Here is an 18051-nt window from a genome sequence, read left to right on the forward strand (position 1 = left end):
ATTCCTCCTCCGCATTTCATGTGCCTGGCTTCAAATATAGTGTAGTCTCCACCCTCTCTTGCGTTGTTGCGAATTCCCTTAACCCCTTAAGGACACAGGGCGTACCTGTACGCCCTGAGTCCGCTCCCTATCTATAATGCAGAGTCACGGCATGGCCCCCACGTCATAGAGGGTCAGGCCCGGCCTCTAACAACGGCCGGGACCCGTGGCTAATACCGCGCGGCACTTATCGCGGTGACGCGCGCTATTAACCCTTTAGACGTGGCGTTCAAAGTTGATCACTGTGTCTAAAGTGAAAGTAAACTACTCCCGGCTAGCTCAGTGGGCTGTTCGGGACCGCCGTGGCGAATTTGTGGCATCCCGAACAGCTGGAGCACACAAGGAGGGCCCCTACCTTCCTCCTGTGCATCCAATCGCCGAATGACTGCTCCGTGCCTGAGATCCAGGCATGAGCAGTCAAGCGGCAGAATCATTGATCAATGTTATGCTATGGGATAACAATGATGAATGTAAAAGATCAGTGTGTGCAGTGTTCTAGTCCCTATGGGAGCTATAACATTGCAAACAAAAAGTGAAAAAAAAAAAGTTTTTTTTAAGATCATTTAACCCCTTCCCTAATAAAAGTTTGAATCACCCCCCTTTTCCCATAAAAAAAAACCAGTGTAAATAAAAATAAGCATGTGGTATCGCTGCGTTCAGAAATGTACGAATTATAAAAATATATAATTAATTAAACCACGCGGTCAATTGCGTACGCGCCAAAAAATTCCAAAGTCCAAAATTGCGCATTTCTGGTCACTTTTTATATCATGAAAAAATAAATAAAAAGTGATCAAAAAGTCTGATCAATACAAAAATGGTACCGATAAAAACTTCAGATCATGGAGCAAAAAATTTAAATTAAATTAAATTTTCCCGTACGCGGAAAAATAAAATAGTTACACGGGTCAGAAGAGGACAATTTTAAACGTATTAATTTTCCTGTATGTAGTTATGACTTTTTCCAGAAGTACGACAAAATCAAACCTATATAAGTAGGGGATCATTTTAACCATACGGACCTACAAAATAAGGATGAAGTGTCATTTTTACAGAAAAATGTACTGCGTAGAACGGAAGCCCCAAAAAATTACAAAATTACGTTTTTTCTTCAATTTTGTCACAATGATTTTTTTTCCCGGTTCGCTGTAGATTTCTGGGTAAAATTACTGATGTCATTACAAAGTAGAATTGGTGGCGCAAAAAATAAGCCATCATATGGATTTTTAGGTGCAAAATTTTAAGAATTATGATTTTTTAAAAGGTAAGGAGGAAAAAAGGAAAGTGCAAAAACAGAAAAATCCTGAGTCCATAAGGGGTTAAGGATCGGGAGGGAGTTTGGTTTTTTCCCCCTCACAATTTAGCAACTTTCTACGTGAAGTTTTTTTACTCCGACAAAAATTACATTATGTTTATTCTGTTTTCATTTACTACATAACTACATAAAAATGCAGGAGATCACCCGAATCGGTGATGTCCAGCATAAGCCAGTAAGAAGACTTCATAGAACCGCCGCACGGCTGCGCTGTATACATACGGCAATCACAACAACAAAAAATCCCCAGGGATTCCAGGGCAAATTATATATTACAACAACCTTTTTAGGGGTCGCACCCCAAGGGGTTAACCCTAAACTAGAAACCCCCCTTAAAGCTGAATTTTATTGAGTCATTTAAAATGTATGAGCTCCGGTATAGTGATTAAAAACACAGCTAGTAGTTGCATATATAGTATGCATGCATCCTGTAACTTCTTTAATAGTGATACTGTGCTTTGATAGCACTAATGTGAGGATGCCGCTGCACTAACCTCTGTACCTTGATAAAGTTGGTTTATCCAACGAAACGTCGGGAAGCGGAGGGCTATTCATGTTTTAACCAGCAGCTATCCGTGCCCATCTGTTAGTGCAGCGGCATCCGCACATTAGTGCTGTCAAAGCACAGTATCACTATTAAAGAAGTTACAGGATGCATGCATACTATATAGGCAACTACTAGCTGTGTTTTTAATCACTATACCGGAGCTCATACATTTTAAATGACTCAATAAAATTCAGTTTTAAGGGGGGTTTCTAGTTTAGGGTTAACCCCTTGGGGGGCGACCCCTAAAAAGGTTGTTGTAATGTATACATACGGCAGCCAGTCGTGGAGGGGTTAATTCACCTCCTCCCAGCACTGGGCACTGCTGGGAGGAGAGACAGTCGGCCGTACATTGGACCATAGCATACAGCCACCACCGGAGCCCGACTCTGCTCCTGTGTTCCGGATTGTCATCTTCCACGCAACGGGCCCGACAACTCCGGTGTACGGCCCACTGTCTCTCCTCCCAGCTAGATAATTGCAAAATTTTGTGAGGGGCCAAATCGTTATATCACAATCTGCAAATATCACGATTCGATTGCGACATACCGTGCAGCCCTAATGCAGACTTAGCTTGTTTTCTTACCTTACTGCTGGCTCTCTTTACAGAATATGACCTTGTTCTGGTCCTGCTCTGACACCACATTACAGTCCGACTTGCCTAATCCCACAGCATTTGACTACCATTGAGAGGTCATAGCAAATGACTTCTGATCCACACCGCAGACGCTGTGAGATTTGGCAAATCAGACTGGCAGTCATGCAGTATCATAATGGGGGAGATTTATCAAAACCTGTCCAAAGGAAAAGTTGCTCAGTTGCCCATAGCAACCAATCAGATCACTTCTTTCATATTTAATAAGCCCTCTGCAAAATGAAGCACTCTGATTGGTTGCTATGGGCAACTGGGCAACTTTTCCTCTGCACAGGTTTTGAGAAATCTTTCCCTATGGGATTGTATTTTGAGAAAATAGCTACCAATAAAGAATTCAGGTCTTAGTTTTAACACAATGGCTCTTATTTACTATGAGTGGAGTGTAGGTTTCAATTCCCTACAATTTATTTTCCACGGTATTTACATTTAGCTTTTTTTACACGTTCTCTGATCTGTCTGGTTTTCCTCAGCTGAAATCCACCACATTTTATGTGGAAACCTTAGTAAATATGTTGGGTTTTTGTGAATATGTCGGGAACACGGCCCTTTTCGGAGACCACGCCCCCTTCCCCCCAGCAGCCACGCCCTTTTTTGGGTGTTTTCTTAGCAAAATGGAGAGTTAGTCGGGGTTTTTTCAATTCTGGTGCAAAATCTGGTGCAGACAGAATTCCTGGCGCAATGTGGCGCACAACCCGACAAAACATGTCTGGTTTGCAATAGTAAATGAGGGCCAATGGGTGAGATTGATTAAACCTTGTGCAAAGGAACAGTGGAGCAGTTGTCCATAACAACCAGATTCCAGCTGATACGTAGCGTATACGCAGCATATTTCACGCTATCTGCATACACACAGCACTACCCGGCAACCGCCCTGTGTGTGCAATGAGGTTTGGAGGCAGGGTCGTGCATCACATTTATGTAAAAATTATAAAGCAAAAAGGGAAGTGCCTAAAACGTACTATTCATTGCTATACATTAAAATTCACCCAAAACTAATAAGTGTATTCCCCGTCCAGTGAACAGATATTATACACTAGTTAGTATATTACTGCTTCACATAGAATCATGTTAGACGTAGTAAGTAGCAGAATGCTATAAAAATAGTATAGTATTTTATCTCAACAATTGTATAGAATACTAATCATTCATCCAAATGATGGTATCTGTATACCCTACAGTACTATGATTATGACTGTACTGCAAATAAAGAATGACCCCAAAGTACAGTTCTATCCCCCAATGCAGTCAGATACATATAGGGGACGTCCTCAGGGGCACTTGTAATGATATAATTTTTACATACAATGATCCTGGGTATACATTAGGAATTTTAAAGGCACACGACTTCCAATAATATCACACATTAAATGCAGGCTGCCCCCCCACTCTAGGGTAATGCACTGAAGCAGTGAACAGAAACGGTGATTTAAAATATAGATATCCACATTCAGGTTCTGGCTCCGTCCCAGGTAGCTCCTATCTAGGGATAAAACATAAACAAAGGAAATATATAATGGTACCTCAATCCTCAGATGTTATGCCGCGTCTGTAAATCGGGAGATACTACTTACATAGGCAATAGCCTACTACTTACATATTCCTCCAATGGGAGGTGTGCTATGTAGCCAAGTTAAACGTGGAGATCGTGGTGCCAGATGGCTGTGTACCAAGGCATCGCCCAAGCTGCGCCCCCTCCTAAATGTTATCGCCGGTTGTTCACCTACAACATCGTTTAAGTCTGGATCCAGACGCAGGATATTCCAATGTCTGGAAAAGATCTCTCTGATTTGGCTGGATGCAGAGTCAAAGGTCCTCGATGATTCTTGTGGGTTGTGGGGTAGTGTCCCTTCTTTTAGGTACCAGAAGCTGATCTCGTCTTTGTTCCTTAGCAAACTGATAGGCTGACCTAAGCGTATAATCGGGGTAACTCCTCTCTCTAAACAAGCTCAGAGGTCCCTGGACTGGTTAACAAAATCCGCCAAGTCCAAATAATTCCTCCTCAGATGGAGATACTGCCCTACCCTTTAGGATCCCCCGTTTGAGGGGGCCCAGGTGGCAGCTCTCCCATCTCAGGAAGATGTTCGTTGAGGTCTTTTTGCAGAAGATGTTAGTTTTTATACCACCATGTCCATCCTTGGAGATGTAGATGTCCAGGAACGCCAGCCCTTCCAGATTGGTTTCAGAGGTGAAAAACAGCCCAATATTATTGTTGTAATTTAAGATAATCTGGATAAGGTACCCTCTCACTATACTCTATGGCTGTAAATACATGATTGTTTACGTTGTACATACCGATACTCGCCCACTGGCCATTCAAACCTTGCATCTAGCGTTATGTGATGCGTATGAGGCTCCGCCCCCTCCTTGCGTTATGGAGGGGCGGCCCGGGAGAATCCCGGTAGTGGATGGACTTGATCAGTTAGACGCCGGCGTGCAAACAGCGTGCCACATGTGGAGAACATACCCGACGTCCTGCCACTGCAGGACCACTAGAGATATCCTGACGCAATGTGAGTACCCTCCCTTGTGGGACTAGGAACACTCTCACTGACCGGGGATACTTTGTTCATTGTTACTTAGTTAGCATTTGCTATTGCAGGAATTACCTTCCGCATGCAATACTGGGCTCAGAGCTTCGCCTATGTAAGTAGTATCTCCCAATTTACAGACGCGGCATAACATATCTGAGGATTGAGGTACCATTATATATTTCCTTTGTTTATGTTTTAGCTCTAGATTGGAGCTACCTGGGACGGAGCCAGAACCTGAATGTGGATATCTATATTTTAAATCACCGTTTCTGTTCACTGCTTCAGTGCATTACCCTAGAGTGGGGGGGCAGCCTGCATTTAATGTGTGATATTGTTGAAAGCCGTGTGCCTTTAAAATTCCTAATGTATACCCAGGATCATTGTATGTAAAAATTATATCATTACAAGTTCCCCTGAGGACGTCCCCTATATGTATTTGACTGAATTGGGGGATACTGTACGTTAGGAACATTCTTTATTTGCAGTACAGTCATAATCCTAGCACTGTAGGGTATACAGATACCATCATTTGGATGAATGATTAGTATTCTACACAATCGTTGAGATAAAACACTATACTATTTTTATAGCATTCTGCTACTTACTACGTCTAACATGATTCTATGTGAGGCAGTGATATACTAACTAGTGTATAATATCTATTCACTGGACGGGGAATACACTTATTAGTTTTGGGTGAATTTTAATGTATAGCAATGAATAGTAAGTTTTAGGCTCTTCCCTTTTGCTTTATAATTTTGATGTATGCTGGGAAAGACTAGTATTGATATTGTCATATACCCTGGAATTATTTATATGTGGTCGTTATCACATTTATGTCGGCACGCTGACCCGGCTTCCAAACCTGCTGCACCGCCGCAGGCAGCCTTGTGTGTGCTGATACGCAGCATACTTCCCAACGTGCAGCGGATTTTGCACAGGGTGAAATGCACTGCGTATGCGCTGTTTGTGACCCTACCCTAAAAATGGACAGCTGCAATCTTATTGGTTGTTATGGGCAACTGCTCCACTGTTTCTTTGCACAAGGTTTAATAATTATCCGCCTATATTATTGAGGTGTTAAAAACAGAGCCCATACCACAACAGAAGTTTATTCATAATCTGTAATAAACAGGTAAGTTTGCACCTAAAGAGATGGTAGTGAAAAGACGCATTTGTAGTAGGGATAGTAGTAACGGGTCCATAGTTACCAGGATAACCTGTCAGAACTAAGCACAAACATTTCTTACAGAAAAAAATATGTTTAACTTAGAAGTTTCCACTTACCTTAAATTCCACAACTAAGACATTTAAAGAGGCAGAAATGGGGAACACAGTGCAGTCCTTGGCCAGATGTTCAGAGAGAGCAGTACGGGAGTACCAGAAAAACAAGTTGTGCCATGGTAGGAGGCTTGTAGTGAAAAAAGGCTCCCCAATAAGAGCAGTTACCTAAACAGCAAGGTGATAGGTGTAGAGGTTATACTACGTATACATGGATAGCATGAAAGCTCTGTTCACACTAGCATAACATTTCTAGTTTATGGACCTTTCCAGACCTTCTCCTGGCCAATGGGGGTCTGAGCACTGACCAATGAAAAGGTTTTTTTAAATGACATGTAATAGATTAGATAAGAAAACATAACAGATGTTTCCTCTTAGGATTCTTTACTACATGGCCTTAAATAGTAAAAATGTATGGTTATTTTTATTTTATTTTACTAGACAGATTAACAAGTAACTGAAGCTAAACTACCATCAGAAAAATCCCATTGAAAATAATAGGATTGAAGAGGGATCATTTTCTCAAGATATATTTAAAAGGGTACCCTGCCCCTAAACATCTTATTCCCTATCCAAAGGATAGGGGATAAGATCTCTGATAGCAGGGGTTCCGCCGCTGGGGACCACCCCGCGATCTCTCCTGCAGCACCCCCGTTTCTCAGCTGCACAGAGCAAGAATCGCTCTGTGGTTGATGGCAGATGATGCAGGGGACGGAGTATCGTGACGTCATAGCTCCGCCCCCTCAATTCAAGTCTATGGGAGGGGGCGTGACGGCCACCACACCCCCTCCCATAGACTTGCATTGACAGGGCTTGACGTCACGAGGGGGCGGAGCTGTGACGCCACACCCCCTCCCATAGACTAGCAATGACAGGGCGTGACATCACGAGGGGCGAAGCTGTGACTTCACGATACTCTGTTTCCTGCATCGTCCGTCATCAGCCACAGAGTGATCCTCGCTCTGTGCAGCTGAGAAAAGAGGGTGCTACAGGAGAGATCGCGGGGGTCCCCAGTGGCGGGACCCCCGAAAACAGACATCTTATCCCCTATCCTTTGGATAGAGGATAAGATGTCTAGGGGCGGTGTACCCCTTTAACAATACACACAGAATTCTGTTGGTATGAGTGCAATGCTGGCTATTAACCCCTTGAGGACACAGAGTTTTTTTTTTGCATTTTTGCACTTTCATTTTTTCCTCCTTGCCTTCTAAAAATCATAATGCTTTTAATTTTCCACCTACAAACCAACATGAGGGCTTGTTTTTTGTGCCACCAATTTTACTTTCTAATGACATCAATCATTACACAACAAAATCTACAGCGAAACAAAAACAATAAATAAAAAAAATATTTGTGGGGCAAAATTAAATAAAATAAAAATATATCAAATTTTTGTTAAAAATTACACATTATCTTTATTCTGTAGGTCCATACAGTTACAACAAAACTAATTAAATTGGTTTTATTTTGTTTCACTTTTTGTATGAAAATTTGCATGTTTAAAAATGTCCTCTTCTAACCCCTATAACTTAAAATTTTCCATACATTGCTAATTTTTTGCACAGTGATCTGAAGTTTTTATCGGTACCATTTTTGTTTTGGAACTTTTTGATCGCTTTTTATAAAAAAAAATTTTTAGGGTATACAAAGTGACAAAAATATGCAGTTCTGGACTTTGGCATTTTTTTTTCATGTATACACCATTGACCATGCGGTTTAATTAATGGAGTACTCCAGCGCAACAATATGGGCAACTATAAAATATAATGTTAAAGGACATCTGTAGTGCAATATAACTTATCCCCTATCCGAAGGATAGGGGATAAGTTATAGATCGCGGGGGTCCGAGCACTGGGGCCCCCCGGGATCTCCAGGACGGGGCCGCGGCAGTCTGCAGGAAGTACAGTTTGGGGTACATGGAGGGGGCGTTTCGGCCACCGCGTCATGCGGGGATAGAACGGCCCTTGCCAGCATACTGCCACGGCCTTGTCCAGGAGATCCCGGGGGGCCTCAGCGCTCGGACCCTTCGGATAGGGGATAAGTTATATTGCACTACAGATGTCCTTTAACATTATATGCTAATTATACATCATATGTACCACATATGTTTATTTTTCTTTAAAAAAAATGTTTTGATGGGAAAAGGGGGGGGGGGGTGATTCAAACTTTTATTAGGAAAGGGGTTAAATCACATTAACAATTTTTTTTTACTTTTTTAACAGTACTTTTAGACCCCATAGGGGACTATCACATGCAATCATTAGATTGTATACAATGTTCAATGCTATGGCATAGCACAGCATTGATCAGTGTTATCCGTACTCCATTGCTCCAGGTGGCTGAGGCTGACTGGAGCCATGAAGAACCAATCAGACGACGAGGCAGGTAAGGGCCCTCCCGCCGTCCTCTCAGCTGATCTGGACAGTGCGATTTCTCTGCGATGATCCCGATCTGCTCCACTGAGCTGCCGGGATAGTATTTTCCCCATTTTAGATGCCGCAATCAATTTTGATCGAGGCGTCTAAAGGGTTAATGCTGGGCATCGGCCAGATCGCTGGTGTCCGGCATTAGCCGCGGGTCCTGGCTGCTGATAGCAGCCGGGACCGAACATATATGAAGCTCCTGAGCTTGCTTCGTAGATCTGCCGCACAGCCGCGCCATATATATATATATATATATATAGATATATATATATATATATGGCGCAGGTCGTTAAAGGGGTACTCTGGTGCCAAAACATCTTATCCCCTATCAAAAGGATAGGGGATAAGATGACCCCCGCGATCTCTGGGCCGGCAGCAGCAGCGTCCGGAACACGGGAGCCGTGCCCCCTTCATTCATGTCTATAGGAGGGGGCATGATGGCTAGTACATAGCCATCACGTCTCCTCCAATAGACCTCAATGGAGGGGGCACGGCGGCTGTAGTCGCCAGTCATCCGGCACAGAGCGGAGCTTGCTCCGTGCACGGATGTCTGGGGTGCCATGCCGGTGATCGTGGGGGTCCCCAGCGGTGGGGTCCCCAGTGGCGGGATCCCCACGCTCTAACATCTTATCCTCTATCCTTTTGATAGGGGATAAGATGTTTGTGCCGGAGTACCCATTTAAGAGGTTAATGTTGCGGTATGGCTATAAGAACTTGCAGTTTCTTCCTATTTATGGCACATTTTGTGTAGTTAGTTTTTCTGTGTGTGTATTATGAATTATAGTGCGCCATACTTTTTTTTTCCTCTGCGACACTTAAAGCATTATATTTCTTAGCATAAATTTCTATGCGGAGCAATGGACAGACCTCAAGACTGGTCGAAGAGTGAAGCACAATGCCCCCTGCTTCCCCAGGTAATAGCTCACAATCTCAGCGGGTATAAGGAGTGAGACCCCATGAGATGGACAACTTTTGACATACATGATTGACATATCAAAAGTTGTTTTTAATGACCGTAATACTTTAAGTATAAATTTAACAATTCTTGCTTTCAATGTATGTATGTATAGGTATTTATAATCCAATACTTTTCTGGCACAATTTTATTTTATTCTACTACTTGTGGCATTCTCTTTCTGGTGTTTTCTAGGCTTTAGAGGAAGTCTGTCAGGAGAATTTGTGAGTATGATCTTATGCTGCCTATACCAGGGGCAGTGTGAAAACACCCTGGATATTAAAGGCAGACCTTCAGGATTTTTTTGGGATAGGCCAGAGGTACATATAAGTTAGCATCTTAAACTTTTTTGTAGATTCCATTTTTCCTTCCTTTAAGATCCTAGAAATCCCCTTAAAACCATCAAGCTTATATACAAACTGACTTTAACTTGCAAGTGGGGATCAATCTAAGTAAACGCTTACAGGCTTCCTCTGTACAGTGATGTATGTTACAATCTAAAATGTTGTGGCATTTCAGAGGAATGATAGCTCCTTGTCCCTAGAGTGGCCCCCAGCAGCTTCCCCCTGCCCCTCCAGCCCTGATTGATCTGTCCTGCCCTATAACTAAAAAGGGAGAAAAAAAACAATCAATCATGGCCGGTATTGTGTTTTCTTGACCTGTGAGAAACCTTTCCACAACTAGTGATGTGGTCTCAGCTGTTCTTTCGATATGGGAGTTACTAGGCACGCATGTGCACTAACTCCCCCACCCCCCCCCCCCACCACCCCCACACACTTATACTCTGTTAACAGTGACAGTTTTCGCAGGCAAAAGCAACCATTCTGCTGCTCTTGCCCACCTTGTGCTAAACGCACTTACTGAGGGGGTGGGGGACAAGTGTATAGGATTAGGGTTTATGGAGGCCACTGTGTTCTATGACCATTAAGTGCGGCAGAAATATTTTTTGTATTCTTCTCCAGATCTGCGCCTTCACACAATCCTGTCTCTGAACTCTACAGGCAGTTCTTTCCTCCTCATAACTTGTTTTTTCTTCTGATAAGCATTGCTGTGAGACAGGGCTGTCTGTGTCTCTCCAAATCCTGTCCAGTCACCTGAATTTAGCCCAGGTGACTACACTCAAGGAGTAGAAACATCTCTGAGGATCAAGAGAAATGGGAGGAGCCAGATCTATATTTTACGTGTCATGTGCAATAATAGCTTTCCCATTATAATTAATTTGCAAAACTTCTAAATTTCAATTTTTACATTCTCAATGGGAAATTGAGTGGAGATTAAAGGGGTACTCCCCTGGAAAACATTTTTTTTTTAATCAACTGGTGCCAGAAAGTTAAACAGATTTGTAAATTGCTTCTATAAAAAAAAAATCTTAATTCTTCCTGTACTTATCAGCTGCTGTATACTCCACAGGAAGTTCTTTTCTTTTTGAATTTCCTTTCTGTCTGACCACAGTGCTCTCTGCTCACACCTCTGTCCATTTTAGGAACTGTCCAGAGCAGGAGCAAATCCACATAGCAAATCTATCCTGCTCCGGACTGTTGAAGTTCCTGAACGGAAAGAAACAGCTGTCATCGGTTAACGCACTAGTGTTCGGCATCCCGGTGTGGCGTGGAGCCGCTTTGCCTGCATGTCCCAGCAATAAACACGAAGTTACAACAACGTGGTGAGTTGCCTGTACTTTCTTCTCTAACATACGGATCAAAAAGAAAAGAACTTCCTGTGGCGTATACAAAGCTGATAAGTACAGGAAGGATTAAGATTTTTAATAGAAGTAATTTACAAATCTGTTTAACTTTTTGGCACAAAAAAAAAAAAAAAGATGTTTTCCAGGGGAGTACCCCTTTAATGGGAGAAAACATGACATAAGGCTACAACATAACAAAAAAAATTTAAGAATCTGAAAACTTACTTATGTGTTGTCCTACAGTCATAGTATGGACCAGTGTTACCCAACCAGGGTGCCTCCAGCTGTTGCAAAACTACAATTCCCAGCATGCCCGGACAGCCTTTGGCTGTCCGGGCATGCTGGGAGTTGTAGTTTTGCAACAGCTGGAGGCACCCTGGTTGGGAAACACTGGTATGGACTATTCCTATGAATGAAATTATAGGCATAAATTAATTTTCTTTGAACTTATATAGTAATAATCAATAATACCTTCCTATCCCCAAGGTCATCTGCAGTAATTTTATCAGGAGATTTCTGTAAGATGTGAATTGTCTCTTTCAGCTGGTTTGTTTCTAAAAGCTGTAGAAGAAAAATAAAAGTGACAGTATTAGAACATGATCATGTAAAGAACAAACCCCAATTATATTACTAGGGAATTATCAGTTTATTGATGGCTGCTTTTGCAAAAAGTAAAAAGTAGCTACGCAATTTGCGAGTTGTAATACCACACATTACCTGAGCACAGGTGTGGTGCTGTTTTTGGAATAAATTAGTCCTGTTTTCCTATATAACCCCTTTAACAAAGAGCCACCACTGAATCTGAATTGTGACCCAGTGGAGTATATACAGTGATTTTTTTTTAGGGATCCATGAGATGCGTTCCACACAGACAGAATCAGATTCTGATGAGGTCTCAAGTCAAACTAGGCCCATGCTACTGATTGGATAAGGGATGTGAGAAGATCCAGGACCGACATTGCTGAACACATAAAGAAATTCTTGAGTTTTAGAATTTTTTTATCTCTGATATAAAGGATTGACATCTTTTCTGGAAGAAAGGAACCTTGTGTCAGAGTCTAGGGCAGTGGTCTCCAACCTGCGGACCTCCAGATGTTGCAAAACTACAACTCCCAGCATGCCCGGACAGCCAACGGCTGTCCGGGCATGCTGGTAGTTGTAGTTTTGCAACATCTGGAGAGCCGCAGGTTGAAGACCACTGGTCTAGGGGGTGCCTAAGAAACCCTTCTTGGAATCAAGATCATTTAATGTTTCTCAAACTCAGGACCTAACAACTTTGTAATGTACTCTAAACATAGATCTACAATTGAGGGACTGAGCCCGTCACTACCAGGATACCGTCTAAGCGGGGTAAAATTATGATCGACGCCTTTCTTAAAAGGGGTACTCCAGTGGAAAACTATTTTTTTTTTACTGGTGCCAGAAAGTTATACAGATTAGTAAATTACTTTTATTTAAAAATCTTAATCCTTCCAGTACTTAACAGCTGCTGTATGCTCCAGAGGAAGTTGTATTTCTTTCTGGAATTTTTTTCAGTCTGAGCACAGTGCTCTCTGCTGACACCTCTGTCTATATCATGAACTGTCCAGAGCAGGAACAATTCCCCATAGAAAACCTCTCCTGCTCTGGATAGTTCCAGAAACAGACAGAGGTGTCAGCAGAGAGCACTGTGGTCAGACAGAAAATAAATTCAAAAAGAAAAAGAACTTTAAAAGGGGTACTACGGTGGAAAACATTTTTTTTTTCAAATCAACTAGCTCCAGGAAGTTATATAGATTTGTAAATTACTGCTTTTAAAAAATCTTAATCCTTCCAGTACTTAACAGCTGCTGTATGCTCCAGAGGAAGTTGTATTTCTTTCTGGAATTTTTTTCAGTCTGAGCACAGTGCTCTCTGCTGACACCTCTGTCTATATCATGAACTGTCCAGAGCAGGAACAATTCCCCATAGAAAACCTCTCCTGCTCTGGATAGTTCCAGAAACAGACAGAGGTGTCAGCAGAGAGCACTGTGATCAGACAGAAAATAAATTCAAAAAGAAAAAGAACTTTAAAAGGGGTACTACAGTAGAAAACAATTTTTTTCAAATCAACTTGCTCCAGAAAGTTATACAGATTTGTAAATTACTGCTTTTTAAAAATCTTAATCCTTTCAGTACTTATCAGCTGCTGAATACTACAGAGGAAGTTGTATTTCTTTCTGGAATTTTTTTTCAGTCTGACCCCAGTGCTCTCTGCTGACACCTCTGTCCATGTCAGGAACTGTCCAGAATACAAGCAATTCCCCATAACAAACCTCTCCTGCTCTGGACAGTTACGGAGATGACTGGGGAAATAACACTTGCTGCCACAAACAATGTGAACTACGGCCAGTTGGTGCAGGACAACTTATAAGCAGCAGATTTTCTGGTACGAACATAAAGTGATTGTCAAAAGCTGAAAACCTCATAACTTTAATGGTATGTTTAGTATTATGTCTCACCTTTTTTTTGATTATTATTAGATTTAAAATCTACACAGACACCAGGTGGAAACCATTCCAGGTAGCGCCACAAGGATTGACAGGAAGCCAAACTACAAATTTACAGCAAGAAATCAAAAGTGTCAACCGTAAAGGGGTACTCCGGTGGAAAACATTTTATTTTTAAATAAACTGGTGCCAGAAAATTAAACAGATTTGTAAATTACTTCTATTAAAAAATCTTTACCCTTCCAGTACTTTTTAGCAGCTGTATGCTACAGAGGAAATTCTTTTCTTTTTTAATTTCTTTTTTATCTTGTCCAAAGTGCTCTCTGCTGACACTTGATGCCCGTATCAGAAACTGTCCAGAGCAGGAGAAAATCTCCATTGCAAACTTATGCTGCTCTGAACAGTTCCTGACAAGGAGAGAGGTGTCAGCAGAGAGCACTGTGGACAAGACCAAAAAGAAATTCAAAAAGAAAAGCATTTCCTCTGTAGCATACAGCTGCTAAAAGGTACTGGAAGGGTACAGATTTTTTTTAATAGAAGTAATTTACAAACCTGTTTAATTTTCTGGCACCAGTTCATTAAAAAAAAAAAAAAAAAAAGTTTTCCACCGGAGTACCCCTTTAAATCTCTGCTCTTCTGAATAAACTCTAAAATACATTAAAGTGATACAAAATATCTTTGACGTGCAAAAAGCAAATTGTCCAGTGTTACATTGTCTCCATCTAGTGCCAGAAATCAAGTAAGACACCTGTGCAAAATCAATCATATAGACATTGTGGTACAACAATGCACACTGTAAAAAACAGTAAATAATTGTTGATTAGTCCATAAAGTGGTTTTGTGACTATATGTGTGTGTAATATCAGAAAGAAAAGAGTATGGAGAGAAACCCAAAAGTGAAACAAGAATTGGGGGTTCACACTATATGTAAATATAAATAAGTATATATGTGTGTATATATATATATATATATATATATATATATATATATATATATATCGAGCTGCTTCAGTTGCACGTACCCTTCGTGCCAATAGAATGCAATAGAGAAAAGAAGAAAATTACAGATATATATATATATATATATATATATATATATATAAATTGTATATAAAATTTTATATAACATTATATAAATAATATATAAATATTATGGACTAGTTGTATGTAATATGTAATGTAATAATTGCTCCTGCAGACTGGCATGGCTGTGGAGCCGGCCTGAAGATGTTATCCGCTGTGCCAGTCTGCAGGAGCGAGGCTCGCTTACCACTGTGGTACCATCTCCCAGAGGTTTCCATCCTGTCTAGTGGTGCGGTGAGTGGTGCAGAGCACCAAACTATATTATCACAAACTATTTACAGTTTTTTATATTGGATACAACTTTTCACAGGACACAGCAATAACATTCTACAGTGATACAATATCACAGGACTGTGGCTGGCTATTCCGATACATTTATATTCAGCAATACTATATCATCTCTTTTTATTATATGTGCATTTTATCTACGGTATAGTCCATAGCAAGGGCCCTGCTTGGACATACATTTGTGCATTTATATTTTGAATTAATGTCATTCTTGATTATTACATACTAGTCCGTAATATTTATGTAATTTTATATACAAATTTTTATATATATATCTCTAGAGGTCTGTAATTTTCTTCTTTTTTCAATAGAAACCCATAAGTGTCAAACATTTCTGAGATTGTGAGAGACAAAGGGAAGATTTATTACAAGTAGTAAAAAGGATTTGTGAGTAGTTGCCCATAGCAACTAACAGGGTAGTGCAGCTTCAATGTATTGTACTCCACATGTGAGCTCTAAGACATGGCAACAAATAAATCACACACACACACACACACACACACACACACACACACACACACACATATATATATACCCATACATATATATATATATATATATATATATATATATCTACACACATACATACACACATACCGTATTTATCGGCGTATAACACGCACCCCCATTTTAACAGGTAAATTTAAGTAAAAAAGATAAAATGTAAAATAAATGACTTGGACTAAATGCCACATCATCCCCCCCAACTTCATTTTCTTCTGCACCTCAGTTTGGTCCTGTCCCCTCCAGTGCCACATCATTCCTTCCCTTTTATCAGTCCCTGTGCCACATTTACCCCTCTCATCGCCATCCCCCATGTCTCATAATTTCCCCCTGTCATAGACCACCACTAGCCATACAGACATTAAGCCTTTAGTGCCTCCCCACCATCATTTCCCCCAGTCTCATCATCCCCCACGCTGTCTCATCATGTCCCCGATCATTCCCCCCTCATCATCCCCCCACCCAGTCTCATCATGTCCCCCATCATTCCCCCCACCCTGTCTCATCATCCCCCCTCATTCCCTCCCATCATCCCCCCCCTCATCCACCCATCATTCTCCCCCCTCATCATTTCCCCCTGTCTCATCCCCCCATCATTCTCCCCCCTCATCATTTCCCCATCTCATCCCCCCCCTCATCATTTCCCCCTGTCTCATCATCCCCCCATCATGTTCCTCCTATGGCATCCAGTGGTCTTCAACCTGCGGACCTCCAGATGTTGCAAAACTACAACTCCCAGTATGCCCGGACAGCCAACTGCTGTCTGGGCATGCTGGGAGTTGTAGTTTTGCAACATCTGGAGGTTCGCAGGTTGAAGACCACTCTTCCCCTTTCCTTACTTGTCTGCGCTTCGCTGTCTTGCGGGGTCAGTGAAGCAGATGAGTTACGTCCTCTCCCGGCTTCTCTGTGCAGCATCACGGATGTCACTTTTCGGCAGAGACTACAGGAAATGAAAAGTGAAGTGAGTGATGGCGGAAGAGGACGTAACTCATCTGCTTCACTGCCTGCAAGACCCTCCGCCTGACCTGACCTGCCAAAGCGCAGACAGGTAAGGAAAACAAACCAAACTAAAAAAAGCAGGAAAGAGGGAATGATGAGGGAGGGGGGAGGGAGGGGGAATGAAGTAAAAGTGAAACTCACTTGTTGTCTCCCGCACTATCCACAGGAACTGGTGACTAGTGCGGGAGACGCTGATTAAAAGGTAGCGCAGATCCGGGCAAGGTAGGGCTCATTTTAATCAGCGTCTCCCGCACTATCCACCACACCAGTACCTGTGGATAGTGCAGGAGAAAACAAGTGACAGTGCGGGGAGGAGACGCCGCTGGTCATCGATTTAAAATGGCCGCGGCCGTGCTGTTAATACTTAACAAGCAGACGCTGCTGCGGCCCCTTTAAATCAGTGACCAGAAGATTTATCGGCGTATAACACGCAGGCAGACTTTTTGCCTTAAATTTAAGTTTTAAAAGTGTGTGTTATACGCCGATAAATACGGTATATATTATACACAAGAAGAGCTGCACCATGCCCATACTAACCTTGTCCATCAGCTGCTGGGCCATGGAAGAAGACTCTAATGTGAACACCTGAAAAGAAAAACATAAAACATATAATTTATGATATGCAGAAATGCAATACTTTAGTGTGTACAAAGTCCAGCATCAATTCTTTTTATAGAATCCTAAACTTTATGAATATGTGATCTGCAGTTTGGAAGTTTCTCTGTACTACACAAGCTCTAGACCAGTGGTCTCAAACTGTGGCCCTCCAGATGTTGCAAAACTTCACCTCCCAGCATGCCCGGACAGCCAACGGCTGTCCGGGCATGCTGGGAGGTGAAGTTTTGCAATATCTGAAGGGCCATAGTTTGAGACCACTGCTCTAGACTATATAACCAGACTGCTGTTCTAGGATCATGCAGACTACATACACAGACTTTTGTTATATGGGGGCAGGCCACACTGTACTGCAATAGTGCAGTTCTACAATACTACACATATATAGGGGGACATTTATCATGGAATTTAGAGCTGTTTTGTTGTCTATATTTGGCGCCGTTTAGGCACAATGGGGTTTCTTTTGCGCCTTTTGTACGACTTTTCAAATAGACATTCCCCACAATGTTGTCTTGCAGTATATTTATTAATTGCAACAAATTTTTTGCGCAAACAGCCAAGCAAACCTACACCAAAGAGACTAAAAAGAGACGGGAGAAAAACCTCTACATTAAGGAAATGCGCAAAGTACTGATAACGCATCAAATTTGTCATTGTCCTTGTGACT

At 41.8% G+C, this 18051-nt stretch overlaps 1 protein-coding gene across 2 annotated transcripts in view; it reads right to left on the minus strand.

Moving 5' to 3' along the window:
* The window catches only part of PRMT7 (protein arginine methyltransferase 7), a 101100-nt gene that overhangs the window by 63436 nt on the left and 19613 nt on the right, over positions 1–18051 (minus strand). For both annotated transcript variants that reach the window (XR_008845222.1, XM_056526417.1), the window contains exons 12-14: positions 17307–17354; positions 11899–11988; positions 6372–6533 (exon numbers count right to left, since the gene is read on the minus strand). Coding sequence is in view for 1 of the 2 variants with exons in the window: in XM_056526417.1 (XP_056382392.1) it covers positions 6372–6533; positions 11899–11988; positions 17307–17354 (300 nt within the window). In the remaining variant the exon portion in view is untranslated. The remainder of the gene's footprint in view (positions 1–6371; positions 6534–11898; positions 11989–17306; positions 17355–18051) is intronic.

This window comes from Hyla sarda, chromosome 6, assembly GCF_029499605.1.
Source record: "Hyla sarda isolate aHylSar1 chromosome 6, aHylSar1.hap1, whole genome shotgun sequence".
NCBI lineage: Eukaryota > Metazoa > Chordata > Amphibia > Anura > Hylidae > Hyla > Hyla sarda.